Below are 21,366 nucleotides of genomic sequence, written 5' to 3'. Positions count from 1 at the left end.
AAACTAAATTTGATGTTTATTAGGTTCATTTTTCAGTCAAGATGTAAGATTTTTTTAGAATGTAAGTTTTAATTTTCATTATAAAATCAAAGTATATTGCTTTTGATATCCCAGAGGACTTGTAAATTACATAGCATTAATTCTAATGAGAAATTAAGCTGGATTGAGTACAGAATAAAAGAGAAATAAAATTAAAATATTTAATTGGATACAGTAAAACTTCAAAAGAAGAAATGATGGTTCAGGCTGACCTTAGGAGGCGGTGAGGTAGGAGGGTTTTGAGTTTGAGGTTACTCTGAGCTACGTAGCCAGCAAGACGCTGGCTCAGAGAAGCACCGGGGCAGAGCTTAGTTGGTGGAACGATGCGTGACATGTGTGAGGTCCTCAATCAAACCTCCAGCAGCACATAAACCAATCTATGCATTGGGAAGTTGAGGCAGGAGGATCAGGAGTTCCAGGTCATCCTCAGCTACATAGTAAATCCGAGGCCAGCCTGGATTTCAAAGAAAGACCCTGGCTCAAATAACCCAGCCAGAGGCTGGGAATGTAGTTCACTTGGTAGAGTTTTTACCTGGCATATATGACATTCCAGGTTCCATTGCCAGCACTGCATTAGCTAGGTATGGCGGCATGTACTAGTCATTTCAGCTCTCACGAGGTAGCAGGAGGACCAGAAGTTCAAGGTCACCCTCAGCTACTTAGAGAGTTTGAGGTCATTCTGGACTACACCAGATCCCATCCATCCATCCATCCATCTGACCATCTATCCTTCCTTCCTTCCTTCCTTCCATTTATTTCTCTGGGTTTGTTGTTGTTGCTTGTTTTAGTTTTTTGAGGCAGGCTTTTTTTTCTGGGTAGCCCTGGCTGTCCTAGAACTCATTCTGTAGATCAGGCTGGCCTTGAACTCAGAGATCCATTTGCCTCTGCCTCCCAAGTGCTGGGATTAAAGGCGTGCACCATCACCACACCCAGTGCATGTGTGTGTGCATTGCACATGTATTTTTTTTTAAAAAGACAATCAAAAACAACAAACTGAGAATAGAATGAGGACAGAGGGTGGAGAAGAGGGAGAGAAAATGAATGGATGGATCGATGGATGGATGAATGAATGAATGAATGAATGAATGAATGAATGACTGTGCCACAAACCCTATCAGGACAGAGGCGGAAGCTGTGCCTGAGTGACGCATCAGCCCTGGGGACTTGCAGAGTCACAGGGATGGACTGCTGGCCTGTGAGGTCATGGTTGTAAATGCCTGTCATTCAAGGTGCCTCCTTGCTCATCTGGTAATTTGTACCGTACCTCTGAACCCATGCTCCTAAAGTATGACTCAGTTTCTAATAACTCCCAACCCTTCAGTGCCAATAATGCTAATCCCTCAATTTGAAATGACACATGCCAACACACCAAGAAACAAGGGTCCATTTTTCTTTTGCACATTTTTGGCCATGATCCTCTCCACAAGCTCCAAAGCCCAGGTAAGTGAAGACAGCCTCAGTTCCCAAGAAAGCACAGCTTCCCCAACCTCCCCTATAGCCCATACTCAGACTGCAGCTTCTCTGCCACCCTCATGTATGTGAGATCATCTTTTTCCATGAAATTCTGTAACTCTTATTACCTCTTTACTTAGTACCAATCCCAAATCAAACTGTGTATGTCTATATTTTCATAATCTCTTTACTGTGTTATAGGTGAAGACCAGGTCTGCTGCAAAGGACAGCCATGGTTTCAAAAGAGAACCGATTCCTAGGTTAGGTCAAAACCCCAAGTCAACTCACTTGGCCAATCAAGGATTCTTAAGTTCATCTGTAACTCTTCTTACATCCCTGCCTCACCAAAAGCTCATCAGTGAGCCCAGCTGGGACAGTGAGACTGTGGCTCTTGCTGCTACCTCTCCTCTGTTCCATCCTTCTGGTATTTCCTGCTGACAGATTACCAGGACGCCTTTGCCCAGCCTCACAACTGTGCCTGATATTCGAGCAGAGGTCGCCAGCTCTTTTATAATTTTTACTTTTTAATCACACACACACACACACACACACACACACACACACACGTTTGTGGAGGAGGGAATGTGCATATGCATGCAGGTGCCTGTGGAAGCCAGAGATCTCAGCTGCCCCTGGAGCTGGAGTTGTAGGTGGTTGTGAGCTGACCATTATGGGGTCCTAGAAACTAAACTTGGGTTCTCTCTAGGAGCAACAAGTGTTCTCCAGCCCAACTTAGTTTTTGTTGTTGCTGTCAGTAAAGTGCCCCTACATGCTAATAGTAACATTTAGTATATGTAATCACAATGCTTTTTCTAACCACAAAATCTTTTTTTTTTACCACTGCCCTTTTTAACCACACAAAAAGAATCCCACTACTCACTAGGCAACCAGTCCTCTTTTGTTTCCCTTTAAATTTCAAAGCTTGCTTTGTCTTTATTAATGTTTTTGACTATGTCATATAAACAGAATCATGCACTCTATGGCTCTTTCATTTAGCTTCTCTGACTTGTCATGTTTTAGAGGCTCAACTATGTAGCAGCACACATCAGCACTCCATTTTTTTCATGGCTAAATAACACTTCATTACAGGGACAGGTCATAAATTGGCTTTCTAATTATAAGCTATAATTAATGTTCAAGTTTAAGATTATGTGGGGTTACACGTTTCATTTCTCATACGCAACTAAGAAGTAGCATTGTTGTGTCACATGAGAATTTAAGGAACCGAGGCTGCTTTTTAACATATCTGTTCCATTTTACACCCCTTCCAGCAATAGATGAGGCCTGCGGTTTTTCTGCATTTTATTTTTTGAGAGAAGGTCTTCTTGGCTGACATGGAACTCACTGTGTAGACCAGATTGGTCTCAAACTCAGAGATTAGCCTGCCTCCCAAGTGCTTCGATTAAAGACATGCACCATCATGCTTGGCTTGCTACATCTTTGCTAATATTGTTATTGACTGCTTTTAAAAACAATTTTAGGGGCTGGAGAGATGGCTTAGCAGTTAAAAAAAATACTGGCTGCTCTTCCAGAGGTCCTGAGGTCAATTCCCAGCAACCACATGGTGGCTCACAACCATCTGTAATGGGATCTTATTAAGCAAACAGGCCATTCATATACATAAATTTGTGTAAATAAACCTTAGATTTTTAATTATATTTTATGTATGTATATATGTACACAAACTAGGGTGCACATGTAGAGGTCAGAAGACAGCTTGTGGCCGAGCGGTGGTGGCGCACGCCTTTAATCCCAGCACTTGGGAGGCAGAGGCAGGCGGATTTCTGAGTTCGAGGCCAGCCTGGTCTACAGACTGAGTTCCAGGACAGCCAGGGCTATACAGAGAAACCCTGTCTCAAAAAACCAAAAAAAAAAAGAAGACAGCAGCTTGTGAAAGTCAGCTCTCTCCTTCCACCATATTGGTCCTCAGGTTGTCTGGCTAGTGACAAGTACTTTATTCACTGAGCCATCTTGCTGGTTCTTGGCTGTCTTTTTAGTTGCAGCTGCTTGACTGGGTGTGAAGTGGTTATCTTGTGGGTTGGTTTGCATTTCCCAGGATCTTTTCCTGTGTTTTTGCTTTTCCTAACCCAGAGAGTATTCCTACATAGCAAGGAATTTTCCTGGTCTCCCTACCAGAGGTGCCATCCCTACCATGGTACTGTGGCATGCTGGTAAATGTCTGGAGCAGGCTGGACTTCATTTTCTTCATTGCCCCTGTCTGTTCCTGTACTCCTGAGCAGAGTCACTGTCTTTGCTGTGCTCTCAAGTGCCTCTCTCCTGTGTGTTAGAACCTGCTCTTTCCCTTTCTGACACAGTGCTGCCAACAGTTTAAGAAATGTGCACTCACTCATAACAGGGTACAAGATGCTTTATTCACCAAGGATGGTGTCAGCATCTGAGGCAGAGTCCCTGGGTCCCTGGCACTGATCCTCCAACATGATAGGACATTGCTTTGGCTCCGAGTCAGTCCGACAACAAGAGTGCAAGGGTACCTACTCACTTCCTTTTTTAAAAAATTAAAATATTTAATATTTGTGTGTGTGTGTGTAGGCGTGTGTGTATATGCACACACATGTGTATATGCCTTATAAGTTCAATGAAGGGATCAGATCCCCTGGAACTGGAGTTGTAGGTGGTTGTGAACTGCTGAACCTGGGTGCTGGGAACTGAGCATAGGTCCTCTTACACATGGAACTATCTCTTCAGTCCTTTTTCCCTTATCTTGAATTGCTTGCACACATGATTTTCTTCTAGGAGAAAAAGATAAATGAACTGTGAAAAATGGGTTGAAACAAGATAATTTTCGATCTGTACACTTCCAAATTCAAAGATTCCTCTGATGGGCAAAGTGGTAATAAAAAATAGGTGTTGTTTCAGATTCATATATAGGATGTGCCCAAGGAATCAGGTGGCATTAAATAACAAAAACTAAAATAATAAAGATCTCATAACCTCACCTCTTTGGGGTCTGTCATGATTCAAACATGAAATATCTCTCACAGGTGTGTGCATCTGAACACATGGTCCCCAGCTGGGGTACTGTTTTGGAAGGTTGTGGGGCCTTTTGGATAAGGGGCCTTGCCAGTAGAATGGGTCTCTGGTGGTGGCTCTGGAAAGGAGTAGCTCTGCCAGGTCTGACTCAGCTCCCTGCTTCCTGATCCACTGAGGTGGAGAGAGAAGCACCTCTGCCACACCCACCCACTGCTATAACCTTTGCCTCCTCACATGATGGACCAGAGCCTGTGAGCCTCAGGAAACCCTTCAGCCTTTAAGTTGCATGTGCCCACTGTTTTAACACAGTGAGAAAGCCACCGCTGCCAAGCCTGGTAAGTGCATTGGATCACAGAGGAAGGAGGAAATTGACTCTTCAGGTTGCCCTCTGCCTCCCCTCACATGCCATGGTACTTATGTTGCACACCCCCCTCAATTAATAAGTTAAAAAGGTAATTTCAAATCATAAGTATAAAAAAAGTAAATTGGCACAATAGGCCATATACCTGGGATCTAGTCAACTGACAATGAGTAGCTATGTGACCTGGGCAAGTGACTCTCTTTGAACCTGTTTCCACATCTGTGAAAGGGATATGATGCTAATGACATATGTCTCATAATTGAGGTCTTTATGAATGACAGGCGACAGTACAGCATGTGAACACATAGTTGCTTCAGTAAAGTAAGCAATCTACAATACAGAACATTTAAACCCTTAGGAATGTATGCGTATTTATACCAATATCACTATAAAACACAGACCTCTGTGATAGCTGTAAAACAAGCATTGATGCTTGTAAGTTACATATTTCTAAACTATTTTTCTCTACAATTGCTCCAGGTAAGATCTTTCCTGCTCTAAACAGACATATTGTGTATAGACACTGAAAAACAGAGATAAAGTCACTTGTGAGGGCAAAAGGATTCCAGGAAAAACTCTTGGGTTTTTTTTTCTTCCGAGTTCTAAACTGTAATCATCTAATGAAAAAATTATAGGGCTGATGAGATGGCTCAGTGGATAAAGCCTTCTGACAACCCAAGTTCAATGATCTAGACCCATGTGGGAAGGTGTGAATCAACTATTCCCCTGCCTCCGATCACCTGCCATGGTACATGTGTTGTGCCCCCAACCCCATTACATAAATTAGAAAGGGAATGATTTTTTCCTAAAAGCTAGGACAAGAGGCTGACAAGATGGCTCCGTCATACAAGCATAAGGACCTGAGTTCAACACCCAAGCACCTATATAAAAAGCCGGGTGTGGTAATGGTGGCATGTGCTTGTAATCCCAGCACTGGGGAGATGGAGACAGTTAGAACCCTAGGGTTCAGTGACCAGCCAGTCTAGCCTGTCTCAAAAAGGAAAAAAAATTCTCCAGGGGAACACTGCCTGAACCTGAATACTGAAGTTGAATTCGGGCTTCCAATACACATATGTGTGCGTGTGTGACACACGTGCTAAAAGAAGTGGTCATGTTGTAGATTGTTCCAAAGTAGATACAATATGCCTAATATGAAACAGTATCTGAGAAAAACAGAAAATGCAGACTTCACTCACTTCTGAGCCCGTTTCTAGCCCTATGGTGCCTGCGTGTTTAACACTAGCTTTTATTTTGCTGAGTGATGATAGCAGGATAATCTGACTGCCATATAAAGAAGGCACGTCAGAAGAAAACGAATCTTTTTATGTGTAGAAAATTAAATTGGCACCACAGGACACATAGCCCAAATCTAGTCAATGAACAGCTAGGTTACAGGGACAAGTGACTCTCTTTGAACCTACTTCCACCTCTGTGAAAGGGATATGATGTTACTAACATACATCTCATAGGGTTGTCACAAGGACTGCAGAGTCAACGTATATTCCGTATATTCCGTGCTACGACACTGCCTGGCATGTGACCGGAACTGTCAGGAAAACCAATGAACACTCCACTGCTTATTTTCTGTGGGAAATCTTAAAAGGAGCCTTAACTGTGTAACTAATGATCACATGACTTGGACTGGACTTAACTGATCTGGCTCTGCCTTCCTTGCTCACTGACTGCTTTGAATTCTTTTGTTTTATTTACATCATAGGAATGTACTAACCACACTTCTGTAATCAGTACGCTTCTGTGCGTGTACAAATGTGTGCATGGAGGCCAGAGGTTGGTGCTGAATGTCTTCCTCTATCACTCTCTGCATTATTATTGAGTCAGGTCTCACTATGTAGCTCTGGCTGGCCTGGAACCCACTATGGAGACCAGGATGGCCTTGAACTCACAGAGATCCATTTCTGTTTCCTGAGTACTAGGATTAAAGGTCTGTGCCACCACACCCAGCTCCATTTTTTGAGAAAGGTCTTTCACTGAACCAGGAGCTTACTGGCTAGTAGGCCCCAAGACCCTTCTGTCTTTACCCGCTCTCCGCATTCTCCAATGCCAGGGCTTTTATACAGATGCTGGAATCTGCACTCAGGCCCTCACACTTGCTTGGCAAGCATTTCACCCTGAGCCATATTCCTACCCTTGCAGATTTCCTTTAAAATATTCCTTCATACCCTTTTCTGTCCTTACTAAAGACTGTCGATCTGCAATCAGTAAGAGAAAGCAAACTGGCACAGTGGTTCATGCCTGTACTTCCAGCAATCAGAACATTCAGACTGTGAGCTTGAGGGTTAGTGTGGGGGTGGGGGGGGCTACAGGAGACTGACTCGAAAGTAAAGAAAGAAAGGGAAAGTGAGAGGAAGGGAGGAAACAGATAGGTTTTTAGGGTACAGAAAGAATTATTTTGTTTTCAACTGAAGATGCTAGTCTGGAGTCTGGGGAGCTGGTCTGGTGGGTAAAGGTGTCTGCCACCAACCTGACACCTCTGTAATGTACCTTGTGGAAGGAGAGAACTGACTCAGGTTGACCTCTGTTTCCATACCAGCACCATCATGTACACAGACACACACATATACACAAGCGCACAAATAAATAAAATGTAAAAAGAAATTAAATATATAATTCAAAATAATGAAACAGCTTATTAAATTGGAACAAAATAACACTGCCTAAACTTATATAATGGTAAGATACCAAAAAAAATCAAAGCAAGTTTATAGATTCCCAGAAGGCTGTTGTTTGTTTGTTTTGATTTTTTGAGACAGGGTTTCTCTGTGTAGCCCTGGCTGTCCTGGAACTCACTCTGTAGACCAGGCTGGCCTCAAACTCAGAAATCCGGCTTGTTTTTTTAAATAAATAAATGCAAGCAAACTTTTTTTTTCTGCTTAAATGATCAAAAAAGTGATTCAGCAGCTCTTTGAAATATTTTTCTAAAACATTATCTCCTGGCCATTTTCTGTTTTCTCTTTCAACTTTTTCAGTACTTCCTAAGTTTAAAATAGTAAGTGCTGCTTGCTTAGAGCCAAGCCCGCCAGCCTCCTTATGCAGAGCTTCCGCTCTCTGTGCTGGAGGTCAGCATGCTGCCAGCTTGAGCTGTGGACACGGCAGAGTTTTATGTGTGTGACTATAGGTCACACCCTGGCTGCCTGTGGCCATGAATTTGGCCCTGTGGGTTATTTAACAGTTAAACACAGTGGATTAGACCATTTTACCTGCTGAACCCTGTTGATAGCACTACAGAGCTCTGAGTCTATGAATCCCAACAAGACCAAGTGATTAAGGACTGAGTTCCTTAGGGTGCTGTGGTTGTTGGGGTTATGTTGTTAATGTCTGTTAAGCCCCGACACTCAGTAAAAAAGTTTTTCCTATCAAGCCTCTGACAGGATCACTTATGTTTATCTGCATGATATTATAAATTGCTTTTTTTTTTTGAGACCAAGTTTCATGTGTTCCAAGCTGGCCTGAAGACTCATTATATATCTAAGAATGATCTCGAGTGTATGATCTTCCTACTCCTCCAACAGCCCCACAACTCACTGAAGTGCTGGGATTATAGGCAGGTGCCCAGGCTGGGCTTAAATTTGTGGTCTTTAAACTTGTGATCCTCCTGCCTCGGTCTCTGAGAACTTAGGTGGTGGGTTCCACCACATCAGTTGACTTCTCTTTTCAAAGATGCTTTAGGGTAAATCAGGCATGGTGGCACATACTCGGGTTACAGAATGTGACCCTGTCTCAAATCAAACAAGAGCAGTTTCTCAAGAATAATCTCAACAGTGCTTGGTGGTTTTCATATACCTTTAGATACGGACCTAGAACATCTTTCTGTGCTTTAACAAACTGTCCCATCCTTTCTAAGTTTGTATCTGCTTAGAAATGTATGAGAAAGATGGAGACTGTAGCTCAGCGGTAGAGCACTTGCCTGACACATACAGAGCTCTGGGTGTAATTCCCAATGTAGGGGGCAGGGTAGGAAAAAGCAAACTCAAATTCCTCTCGATGTTTGAAACACAGAATGCTTGGTTACTATGTTCACACATACCCAGAAAGCAGTCTGCACTGGATGACAACTGGGGGTGGGGCTCGAATTCAATTCTGACTCTATCTGAAGACAGTGATAGATTCCACTGGCTAAGAGCTCAGTCTCCCAAGGTCGTTCCTGTTCACATCTGATATTAAATAGATCACCCCTCACTTCCACCTGTCAGCTGTAAACTAGGTTTCTTACCTTGTCTTTTATGGGTTTCCCTATGGGAAACTCTCAGAATAGGTAAACATTACTGGTTCATTAGAAGGGAGTCCTGACTGGGCGGTGGCGGCACACGCCTTTAATCCTAGTGCTCTAGAGGCACAGGTGTGTGGATCTCTGAATTCGAGGGCAGCCTGGTCTACAAATCTGAGTTCTAGGACAGCCAAGGGTACATACAAAGAAACTGTCTCAAAAAACCAAAACAAACAAACAAACAAAAAGAAAGTAAGGAAGAAAGATAGGAAGGAAGGAATGAAGGAAGGAAGGAAAGAAGGAAAAAAGGAAGGAAGGAAGGAAGGAAGGAAGGAAGGAAGGAAGGAAGGAAGGAAGGAAGGGAGGGAGGGAGGGAGGGAGGGAAGATGGACAGACTCTGGAGGGATACTAGAATCTGGAGGCATGGCGACAGGCTTCCATTCTCTCCCTGTGCACTGTGCTCCAGGAACCAGTGTGTATCCACCTATCTAGAGCTCCCCTCAACCCAGTCCTTACAGAAGCATCGAAAAGCCATGACTGGTTTACTCACTCCCGGGCAAACAGCCCCATCCTGAGCCTCAGGTGCCCAGGTTGTCAGTCAGTTCCTCAGCATACAGACTTATCCCTCCAGATACCAGGAGTCCCAGGAGTCAAAGGTCAGCAGCTCTGTGCTAGTAATCTGGACAGAGGTCAAGACTGTATTTCACACCTCTAGCCTTTGTGGTTGTGGTGTTGCAAGATGTCTTGAGGAATTCCTTTCATGTGAAGGGATTTTGCTGGCATCATTTTCTCAGAAACATCTTCGTCCTTTCATCACAACCACTTCCTTCAATTATGCCAATAAATCTGGGCCCCTTCTAGTTCCTGCGGTTGCATATGCAGAATCTGCGGAACGTGAGCAGGACAACTGCTCAGTGGGCTACGCCTTATCAATTCCATTAGGCTATTGTTGTTCACTTCTTTTCTATTTTAATCTTTCCCAGCCTCACGTGTGTGCACATGCATGGTGATGCTGTCCTCTTGGCCTCCCAAATGATTATAAGTGTCTGGTCATACCTCCATAATATGAGAATTCTAACACACTTTCCCCCTGTTGCAGTGTAGGGGATGGAACCTAGAATTGCATGCTAGGCAAAGACTCTACCACCAAGCTTCATTCCCAGCCCAAACTTCTGTTTTTAAGGGTTCCCCCCCCATTCCCTTCTCCCACTCGTTCTGCTCCGATCACTCGGTCCCAAAGGTTTTTATTATTTATTTATTATATGTAAGTACACTGTAGCTGTCTTCAGACACCCCCACAGGTGATTGTGAGCGACCATGTGGTCGCTGGGAATTAAACTCAGGACCTCCGGAAGAGCAGTCAGTGCTCTCAACCGCTGAGCCATCTCACCAGCTCCCTTGTTTTGCATTTCAAGACAGGGTTTCTCTGTGTAACCCTGGCTGTCCTGGAACTTGCTCTGTAGACCAGGCTGGCCTTGAACTCAGAGATTCACCTGTCTCTGCCTCCCTAGGCGCTGGAATTAAAATTGTGTGCCACCACTGCCCAACTCAGCCAACCTTTTTTAAAGGACCCACAACAATTACAATTTTCTCCACTGAATATTAAGATGACTGCTAGGTTTCAATTTGCAGTTATTGTTCTAGTATTATTACCATGTGAAGCAATTAACACATTTAAAATGGACATTTTAATTGTGCCAGCTACGAAATTAGAAAAAGAACAATAGAAGAAAGAAAAAAAACGGGAAATGAAACAAACAAACCAAAGAAATGATAGAAAGAATGGAATGAGTAACTCAAGAAAAAACAAGCATCATTGTGGAAAAATGCTTGTTCTTACAAACCCACATTGCCTACTTTATGAATGAAAAGAATGTCTAGGAAGAACACTGGCAGTAGCTGCTAATTTCCAACCTGTAGGTGAAGTGAAGTGGGGACTAGGGGCGTCTTTCTCTCTTTGATAGTTTAGAAGCTGGGAGGCACATTATCTCACTTCCTCTTCAAACAACCTACACAGCATGACCTTCACCTCCTTTAAGCTCGCCCAACCCACTCCTAAAGGCCAAGTGTTGCAAGCTCTGTTGCACCCAGCAAACCCACACCACCACCTCTATGGAGCTCTCTCCAGTGACAGGCAGCCTGTCTCAGGATGGCAAACAGTAGCCTGGGCTCTTTCCTGGGCTAGAGCTGGATGGAATGAAGACATGCCCACCTCCATGGGAGCTTAGGCTTCTCAGATCTTGCTTTGTCTTGTTTGGCTACAAAGTCTGTGTCTAGGGAGAGTGACTTTTTGTGGTCTCCATTGAGGTGGGTTATCACTTCCCTCTGCAAAGGAGGTAATTACTGTTTGTTCTTAAGCCTAGCAGCCACCCCTAAGGGAACAAGGCACCTATAGATCACTCTGAAAACCTCTGCCCAGGAATGAATGGAATGAGTGTGGACCTCAGGTTGGGGAAGGGGAGGAGAGAAGCAACCCCATACATTCTCAGGGAGGATTTAAAGAGACCCAAATTTGGGTGGACAGTAAAAGACACTGTGTGCATGCATGTGTGTTTGTGTGATTTATCTGTTATTTTCATATCACTAACTTCTTGATTCCTGCTGTTAAACAGACACATTTGAGGGAAACCATCATCTTCAAGGGGAACAGATCACCATTAAATATACTGGACAGGCCTGCTCTATCACTGATATCAACTTTAATAACTTTCTTTCTCTTTTTAATTTTAAAATTACATAAACATATGGGAGGTTGGAATATGGGCACTACTTTTCATGGTGTGTATGCATGTGGTGGTCAAAAGACAATTTCCAGAAACTGGTTCTCTCTTCCCACCATGTGGGTTCCAGGGAGCAACCTCAGGTCCCCGGGCTTGATGGTAAGTGCATCTTGCCAGCCCCTTCTTTCCTTTCTCAGTTAAGGTGTGACTGTGTTGCCCAGGCTAACCTTGAACTCAGGCTCTGAGTGCTGGGATCATCCCCTTTCTGAAAAGGCCACTATGACTGAGGCTTCAGTGGCTTCTTGGCTGGCTGGCTCTCCCTCTCCCCCTTGCCTCAGTGACAGTTCAAAGGTCAAGAACTCAGATTCTGAAGTCAGACTACCGACTAACTGAGTGAGCTGAGACAAGTCACCTTGCCTGTGAGAGATGGAAGGCACCTATGCCCACCACAGGGGCCTACAGTGAGAACTACTTGTAACTATGTATGTGTGAAATGCTGGGCATGGGCCCAGATCACAGCAAGTATTTAGGATGGGCTATTCTACAGAGTGAGGGAGACAGTCTTATATTTCTTATTGGAAAAAGTGGGCTAGACAAAAGTGGGCAGTGTCTCACTAGAAGAGACCGTACAGGTACATGGGGAGGGTAGGCGCTGTACACAGTCATAGCCTTCAGAAGATGTTTTTAATTTTTCTCTAGTCCCTTAGTTTCCAACACAAGGCTGCAGGAATCACACAGAAAGCAGCTGCTGAGCAGAGGAGAGGAAGCAGGCCCAGGAGAAATGCCCTGGAGTCCATGATCACAGATATCAAAGGTGAGCAATAAAACTCAGTGGGCGGAAGAAACAAAAAGTCCCCAGTGCTGCTTCCTTTGTGCTTAGATCTTGCCTCTAAACAGGACTGGCGGGGAGGGACAGCTGCAGTCTTCTGGAAAAAAGTGCAACGAGCCTGCCTGCGGGAACAGGTGACAAGGCCTAATGTATACAAATACTGGGCAAATGCATACCAGCCCATGTGGGGGTGGGGAAGCCACTCCAATGAGAGACACATGCAAAATGCAGACGCACCACAAATGTCTCCAGGGAACATTTGTGTAATGTCCCGCCCTTCACCCCAAACCACTGAAACCAGCTCATTAATGCCAGAGATGCCTGAACCAGGGCTGCGTCCTAACAGCTGTGCCTCTCCTCTGCAGTCCTTGACTGACCACAACAAGGAATCTTTTCTGGCAGCCAGGCATGAGCGAGTGTGACCTAACCTGGGGTATGGAGCATAGAGGGATGTGTGCGGGAACTTCTGGGCAAGGGTTCCTCCTTTATAACAGGACACACCTGGGAAGACATTTTACTTCCTGTATTTGGAGACAATGAGGAGATAAATGTGGTCATCAGGCCGGTGGTTATCTTGGTGACATGAGGAAATGTGTATGAAGAGATGGAGTCTGACTCCTTGCTGAGGACTGACTCAGCAGGCCTTACATGTAACAATAAATGATGCCTATTGCTTAAATCACAGGACATTTTGTTATGTTTAAGCAAAAGCATACTAAATTATCCACACAGCAGCAGATGGAAACTATCTATAGCTAAAAATCCACTCCATCTTCACCAACAGATTCAAAAGACACACTGAATGAAAAACTGGAAATGATTCATGGTCTTACTGCAGTTATATTGTGTGGGGATAGAGCTCAGGGCTCTGTGTGCTAGCCAAATAGTGTACCCCTAAGCTGTACCACAGTCCTTCATTTAAAGGTTTCTAATAATACATTAATGTGTGTGCAGACCATAGGACACATGTGGAGGTCAGAAGACAACTTTTAAGGAGTCAGTTCTCGCCTTCTACCAAATGGGTCCCTGGAACTGAACTCAGGTTGTCAGCCAGCAGCAAGCATGTTTACGTCTAAGCCATTTTAGCAGCCCAAGTCTTCCTGCAGCCTGACTATATGGCCCAGGCTGACCTTGAGATCCTTCTGCTTTAGCTTCCAAGGGGTTGGGATTACAAGTATGTGTCACCACGATGTCTTTGTGTCTCTTTGTGCTGGCTAGTTTTATGTCAACCTGGTACAGGCTAGAGTTATCTAGAAGGAAGGAACTTCAATTAAGAAAATGCCCCAACTAGGTTGGCCTGTGGGCAAGCCCGTGGTACATTTTCTTCACTGATAATTAATGTGGGATGGCCCAGCTCACTGCAGGTGGTGTCATCTCTGGGCTGGTGGTCCTGGGTGCTATAAGAAATCAGGCTGAGCAAGCCATGAGGAACAAGCCAGTAAGCAGCTCTGCATCAGCTACTGCCTCCAGGTTCCTGCTTTGTTTGAGTTCCTGCCCTGACTGCCTTTGATAATGAACTTGATATGGAAGTGTAAGCAAAGTACATTCTTTCCTCCCCAAGCTGCTTTTTGGTCATGGTGTTTTATCACAGGACTAGAAGCCAAACCGAGACAGTCTTAAATAAACTTTATGTCTCATAAGGTTATGAGTACCAGTATCCAAAGCCACACAAAGTATTGGAAAAGGAAGGAAACACAATCTACCTTTGTTTTTTTCTTTTTTTCTCTTTTGGAGAAGAGGTGTATACAGGTACCTGTGAACATGTGTGTATGTCTGTGGAGGTCAGAGGTTGATGTCATGTGTCTTTATTAATAAACTAGCTTTTTCACCTCTTTTTTTGGGGGGTTTTTCGAGACAGGGTTTCCCTGTGTAGTCCTGGTTGTCCTGGAACTCACTCTTCCACCTTATTTTTGAGACAGTGTCTCTCACTGAATCTGGAGTTTACTTATTTAGGGAGATTATCTGATCACCAAGGCCCAGGGCCTCCTGTCTCTGCCTCTCTGGTGATAAGACTGTAGGCATGTGCTGCCACACTCTGCTTTTACATGAGGGCTAGGGATCTGAACTCGGGTCCTCATGCTTGTGTGCCAAGTACTTACATTTCCCCAGCCCTTCTTTCCCCTCCTTCTTCCTCTTCTACTTTTTAAAAATATGTGACTTGACTGCTATTCTTCCATGTGGGAATTTAGGTAGATATAGTAAGGTATTTTAAACAGTACCAAAAGAAAAACTAAGCAAGTCAAAGGAAGTTATTATTAAGTCTCCCAAAACAAGCATTACTGAGGTGAATTTTTTAACCTAGAGAAAATGCTGTAAATGGGTAAAAAAAAAAAAAAACTAACTAGTAAGTAAATGTGTAAAAACCTCTGAGACAGTGGACATAAGCAACTGGAAACAAAGTGAAACTTGGAAGGAGCTTCACTTCACTCCCTCTGCACTGAAACTGGAGTGTCAGGGCGGTGTTTATAACAACACTGTTGCTGTGGAAATAGTTGGTTCACTGTTATGGACTTGCAGCTGAATAAAGTAAGGTGTGGAACAGAAGTCTTATTTAAACAGTGGCAAGATCCATAAAACATTAAAACAGAGAGCTGAATGGCGGTGAGTCAGAGTGCCATATGTGTTAATGAGAGGGTCAGACCTTTCCCCCCCACGCCTGGCACAATGGGATGTTTCTTCTTAATTAAATCTTATTTTTGGAACCCTGTTATCAGCTTAGCTGCTTCCAGAACCCTAAATGTCTAGAATATTACTATCGGCTATTTAAGGCTGGCTGCATGTCATTAAACTGATGTTGCTTCAGAGCTGCAACTGGTTGCCATGACACTGGGAAGTCACAGACCCCCGCCAGAGCATGAGATGGGGGTTTCAAAAACCACATGTGATCGATCCCATTAAACACGGCAGTGTTGCTAGTCCTCATACATCACTGCAGATGTACACTGTGTCTTTTGTCTATTGCGTCACCAACGTTTTAGGCATAAAGCAGCCAGAGAAGATGAACCCAGCCTGCCCCACATCCTGCCACCAGCATCAAGCCTCTAGCTAGTTCCAGCCTTTGAACGTGGTCAGTGAGTTTCTCAGATGACTGGACACAGAGTAGAGACGGACATGTCACTCTTTAAACACACACTCACTCTTCACTGTGTTTTCCGGATCCTTAAAGCAGAATTCTTAGCGTCCACACAATAAAACACAGTCTACAAGCTTTAAAGATGAGAGTGGCATGTGGTCTATTAGCAAAGTGGCCCTGCCCTGCAGGAGATGACCACAGCGCAGTGGTAGAGCTCTGTAAATAGAAGTCCAGCTTCTCTTGGCTGTCCCAGGGGCTGCCCAGGGTGTGGCTATCCTCCTTGCCTGCACAGGGGATCCATTCATACCAGCAAAACCGGAAAAATCACAACCAAAGGCAAGTGTGGAAGCAGTGGGGGCCAAGGGCACAGCAGAAGGAGTCAAGGAGTCATTTTCCACAAGGTGAGTCACCACGAGAACTTGGCCTGTCTCACCCACCTTGGTGCAAGATGTAGGTCACAGTTCTCCAAGCTGGAACTTCAGGGATCTGAGGTGACAGGCCAGAACCCAGGCAGCAGAGGCAGGAGAAGAGCTCCTAAGAGGCCAGAGAAGGGGCCTCCACCTTGCCCCTGAGTTCCAGTCTCCTTCCAAAAACCTCTCCATTTTCATGTGCCAAGGTGAACTCAAACTGCAGTGCCCAACTAGTCCCTTTTGTGTTCCTATATGAGCCACCTGACACACTCTTATGAGCTTCCTGGACAGCAGGTTAGGATTTGTAGAAATGGATGGTCAGCTCACCTAGCTCCGTTGACACAGGAGACCCCGTGGCAATCTCACCAATCTTGGCCACTCCATCGTAGTAGGCTTTTCCTGCCAGGATCATAGCTAGACAGGAATGTGATACATAAAATCATTACTCAGACAAGGAAAGGAGGGAGTGAGACAGGTTCAACATCCCAGTGTGCCGCTGGCTACAGGAAGTTCTAGACCAGACTGTTTCAGTGACATTCACAAGGCCCTGCCTGCTTCTGATGCCATTTTCCAGACCATGTGTCCCTGATATCAAATTGTCACTGGGAGCAGATACATTTTGGGACTACAGGTCGGCCATGTCATTACTCAAGGAATATTGGGTGTTGTGGCCTAGGAACCTGTATCATGAAAGCACATTTAATTTTTCTATTAAAAAAAGAGAGCTGAGTGGTAGCGGCTAGCACATGCCTTTGATGTCAGCACTCCAGAGGCAGAGGTAGAAGCAGGCAGATTTCTGAGTTCACGGCAAGCCTGGTCTACAGACCAAGTTCCAGGACAGCAAGGGCTACACAGAGAAACATCGTCTCAAAAAACAAACAACCAAAAAAAAAAAAAAAAAGCCATGTCTACAGAGTGAGTTCAAGGTCAGTCAGGGGAGCTTGGAGGGACTCTATCTCAAAATAAAAATAAACAGGCTGAGGATATGAAGAATACTTGCCTAGACTCACCGTGGTGAGGGGCTGAGGGCATAGCTCTCAGTGCAGACTGCTTGCCTAGCATGCACTATATCCCAATCACCACAAAAAGACAATCTGAGTCACAGCCAACCAACATATTTGTTACTGAGGTAAAAAAAAAAAAAATCTATGAAGTTTAAAATACATTAGCATTCTGAAAATTACAAACTTACTTAAAATAAAAACTGAATGTTCTCTTTCCTTTTCCTTCCAGCAGAAACAAGCAAAGGTTTTATTACAACAGAAGCTAGGTTCTCATCATCCTAAAATATATATTTCTGTAATTAAAAAAATATTTTTCAGTGGAGAGCTGGCTCAGCAGTAAGGCTGCACCTTACTCTTGCAGAGGACCCAGGTTTGGCTCCCAGCACCCATGTTAAGAGGCTCACAATCTCTGTAACTTAAGCTCCAGGGCAGCCAATGTCTCCAGCCTCGTGGGCACCCTTACACACACACACACACACACACACACACTTTAAAATAACTAAATTAAAAATTTAAAAACCATGTCTCCTTTAAACCGACCCTGAAGGTACTTGGACAATGTCTGCACCCCTGTGGAGATGAAGGCTGTCCACTCTGTGAAGTTCTCTAATAGTCAGCATGGGATGGACAAACAGCAGCCTGGCTTCTGCCATACAGGCAGGTAAGCTTGAGAATGGTGCATGAAAAGCAAGCGTTTCAACAAGACCCAGCCAAAGCCATGTGATTTTGGAGGAAAAATCTCCACCCTTCTCTAAACTCAGACACAGAAACCAGTTTTCCTGGAGCTCTAGAGAGCACAGGAGCTTGGAAGTAAAGGGGCTTCTGGCCCCTCCTCTTTGCCCACAGAGCAGTCAGACTTGCACAAGCTGTTTCCTTCCAGTTTTTAAAGTGTCCCCCTGCACTGGACGTGAAACCCAAAGCTAGGTAGGTGCTTTACTAATGAGTTACATCCTCAGTGTTTTTATTTTACTTTTCATTTTGAGACAGAGTCTCAACTAAGTTTTTCTAGGCTAGCCTTGGCTTTGTAATTCTTCTGGCTTCAGCCTCCCAAGTAGCTGGGATTACAAACCTCTGCCACCAGGCCAGGCTAAGAAATAGGTTATTTATTTATTGCATGTATGTGTCTACATGTACTCATGAATGCATATGTGAAAGAGAGAAGACAACCTTGGGAGCCATCACGGTCACCTCCGTCTCCTTTGAGACAGGGTCTCCCATTGGCCCGGAGCTCACCAGGTAGGCTAGCCTGCCTGAGCTGTGAGCCCCAGTGATCTGCCTGTCTCTAGCTCTTCAGTGTTGGAATCATAAGCTTGTGCCCCAGCCCTGACATCTTTACATGGGTACTGAAGAGCAAACTCAGGTTCTCACACTTGGGATAAGCACTTTTCTCACTAAGCCATCTTCCAGGCTCTGCTTTTCTTACTTAAGATAAAAATCATATGTATGCGTATGCCTGTGTGCAAACAAATCATGTATATACAGGAGCCCTCAGAAGCCAGAAGAGGACATTAGACCCACTGAAGCTGGAGCTCTATGTAGCCGTGAGCTGTCTGACAGTGCTGGGAATGAAATCAGGTTGGTCCTCTGCACAACCAGCAAGTGCTCCCAACTGCTGAGCCACGCCTCCACCTATTTGTATTTTCCCCTCATGCTCAGTAAGTACTCCACCACTGAGCTACATCACCATACCTCGAGGGTGGACCTTCTAGCAGAAGTATAGAAAAAGATTTGTCATGTATAGGTGTAGCTGACGGTATTACAGGCCAAATTCCTGCCACTGTAATTTCATTGATTTCAGCATTTACTGTATCGGCATGTAAGTTTAAGACACGCAATGTTCTGGTCTCCTAGTGTTTTAGAAGACTGGGGAATTTACATGATACTTAACAATTGCAGACAGCATTTATATAGGCTTTTCAGGTCTTTACTTGGCTATCTACCCAGCATTGTTAAGACAAGGGAAGGGATGTTATCAGCTCCTTTTGCTAAAGGGAGTGGAGACATTTCAGACTGTCCCCAAGGTCAGTGTGAGTCAGCCGCAGTGTACACATCTCCCGCTGAGGTACTTCACTTCCTCAGCTCTAAATCATAGTGCTTTAGCTGGAACTGAAGAAAAAGCAACTCCACCTAAAAGCAAGTGTGCTGCCAGCAAAATGTCAACTCAATAGATGGTGTTGGAGTAAAAGGTTTAAATTGTAAAGTGCTGATAATCTGAAGAGCACACCGGTGGGAGAGTTGCTGTCAGGATTACACAATCGTTAAAATGTCTGGTTTACACCCACACTAAAGTGAGACTTTTGAAAAGTAACTGTTGACTTATATTTAAAACCATGTAACCTCAGTATTTCAAAACAGCTTTGATTTTATAATAAAGCTAAATTAACTTTAAAACTACACAAGTTGGGCTGGATCAAGCAGGGCCCAGAGCAAGAGGGAGAAGGGGGGGGGGTGGGGGCAAACAAGTTATCCAGAACCAATAAAACATAAAATAGTATTTTGATAACTTTGCCCCACTTTGTGAGAGTTTCTATTTCTTACTGTTTAAGGAAACCTACGAATTCTATTTTGGTGAGTGTTTAATCTTCTCCTCAAGTTAGAGTTGTCTATTTACATACCTCTACTGGAAAATTTTTTGCTTGTTTTTGAGACAGGGTCTCATATGAAGCTCGGGCTGTCCTGGAACACACTATGTAGACCAGGCTGCCTTGGAACTCGTAGAGCTCCACCTGCCCCGGGCATTCAAGTGCCCCACTGATCAAGTGGGGCACTATGCCCCACTGATAAGTTTTTGTTGTTGCTGTTTTTTTTGTTTTGTTTTTTCGAGACAGGGTTTCTCTGTGTAGCCCTGGCTGTCCTGGAACTCAGTCTGTAGACCAGGCTGGCCTCGAACTCAGAAATCCGCCTGCCTCTGCCCTCCCAAGTGCTGGGATTAAAGGCATACGCCACCACTGCCCGGCGATAATTTTTTTCTTAAAACCGTTTCACTGGATTCCTATTCTGCTAAAGCCTGCAGGGGTCTCCCACAAGTCCATATTTCATGTGCTCAAATACTTTCAATGAACTGCACCCCTTCAGATATCAACTCTGTGGTCCCCCAGGACACTGGTCATGGAACTTGCTTTGGCCAGTACAGTGCCAACAAGCATGGCATGACCTAGTGAATGCTAGGCCATTAAGTGCCGCTATAGTAAGGACCTTGATGGAGAAAGGAAATCAAGGAGAGCGAGCCCAGAGTCTGCAGAGAGCTATCTTGTCTTACAGGGGAAATTGAAGGTGGCGTCTTAAGCCATCCAGACTATGGGATACTGCGGTAGTTCGTGCAATAGTAGGTGCCTGTGCCACAGTGCAACACATAGCTTAGCTGGCATGGTCCAGTCCCACATGTGCTAAGCTTCTCCCCAGGTTAGTGTGGTGCCCGGGGCTCATCTTTTCTGCTTGAAGCAGTGTCTGTCTGCTAATATCCCTCAACTGTTAGCTCAAGCTCTTGCACGGTCTCTTGCTACTCCAGTCCACACCAATCACTACTGCTCCGATCTCTGTGACAGTGAGCTATATTTCTTTGTCAGCCATTCAAATGTCTCTCCACACCTTTGTAATTTGTTGACTGCACTTCTGGTTGATTTCCTCAACTTTACTCCCAAATTCTTACCAAGGGCTTTACCAATGTAGCTAAAATTATCAGTAGCTTCACCAAAACTCTTTCCAGATGGCCTGCAGAGGTTCTGGGAATACTTATCAAGTACAGAGTCATCTATCTCTAGGAGGTGGTGAAGGGGGAAGAGCCCTGAGGGGAGACGTTGTGTTAACAGGAGGCTAAGCTGCAAGCAGCTCTCTTAGTCTGTAACTGCCTCAGATATTTTCAGGTTACACAGAGGAAAAAGTTCTACAGGTTATAGTGATTTTCCCATGAGGACTGACAGCAAGGACTTTGTGGCCCAGTGATTAAGCAGTCATGGAAGGAGAGCTGCAAGGCTGACCTCTTGCTTTCAAAAAAGGGAAGGTGCCTGTGAATGGCAAAGGCACTGCTGGGCAGAGTGACAAGATCCCAGACCTGTTATGTTTCCAGGTACTCAAAGTTGCAGGTAAAAATGCACAGCCTTGCAATCGACTTCTCCAGTGACTGCAACTACCATGTTCCTCGTCACCCATTGCTTAGGGCCCAAACAATGCATACTGTCTTGCCTAGGCCATGTTTTTGGGTGGTTATCAATGTATTCTGATAGCATTCAGTTTGTTTTGGGTGGTTATCAATGTATTCTAAT

General features: G+C 44.5%; 1 protein-coding gene across 1 annotated transcript in view; it reads right to left on the bottom strand.

Annotated features, from left to right (window-relative positions):
• Positions 1 to 21,366, bottom strand: part of Baiap2l1 (BAI1 associated protein 2 like 1) — a 92,347-nt gene that overhangs the window by 38,084 nt on the left and 32,897 nt on the right. Inside the window, exon 3 of the mRNA XM_028756108.1 lies at positions 16,428 to 16,514. Coding sequence (XP_028611941.1) covers positions 16,428 to 16,514 — 87 coding nt within the window. The remainder of the gene's footprint in view (positions 1 to 16,427; positions 16,515 to 21,366) is intronic.

Source organism: Grammomys surdaster, unplaced genomic scaffold (genome assembly GCF_004785775.1).
Source record: "Grammomys surdaster isolate TR1022 unplaced genomic scaffold, NIH_TR_1.0 126109, whole genome shotgun sequence".
NCBI lineage: Eukaryota > Metazoa > Chordata > Mammalia > Rodentia > Muridae > Grammomys > Grammomys surdaster.
The sequence above is the reverse complement of the archived record's forward strand: the minus strand, read 5'-3'. Positions and strand labels throughout refer to the sequence as shown.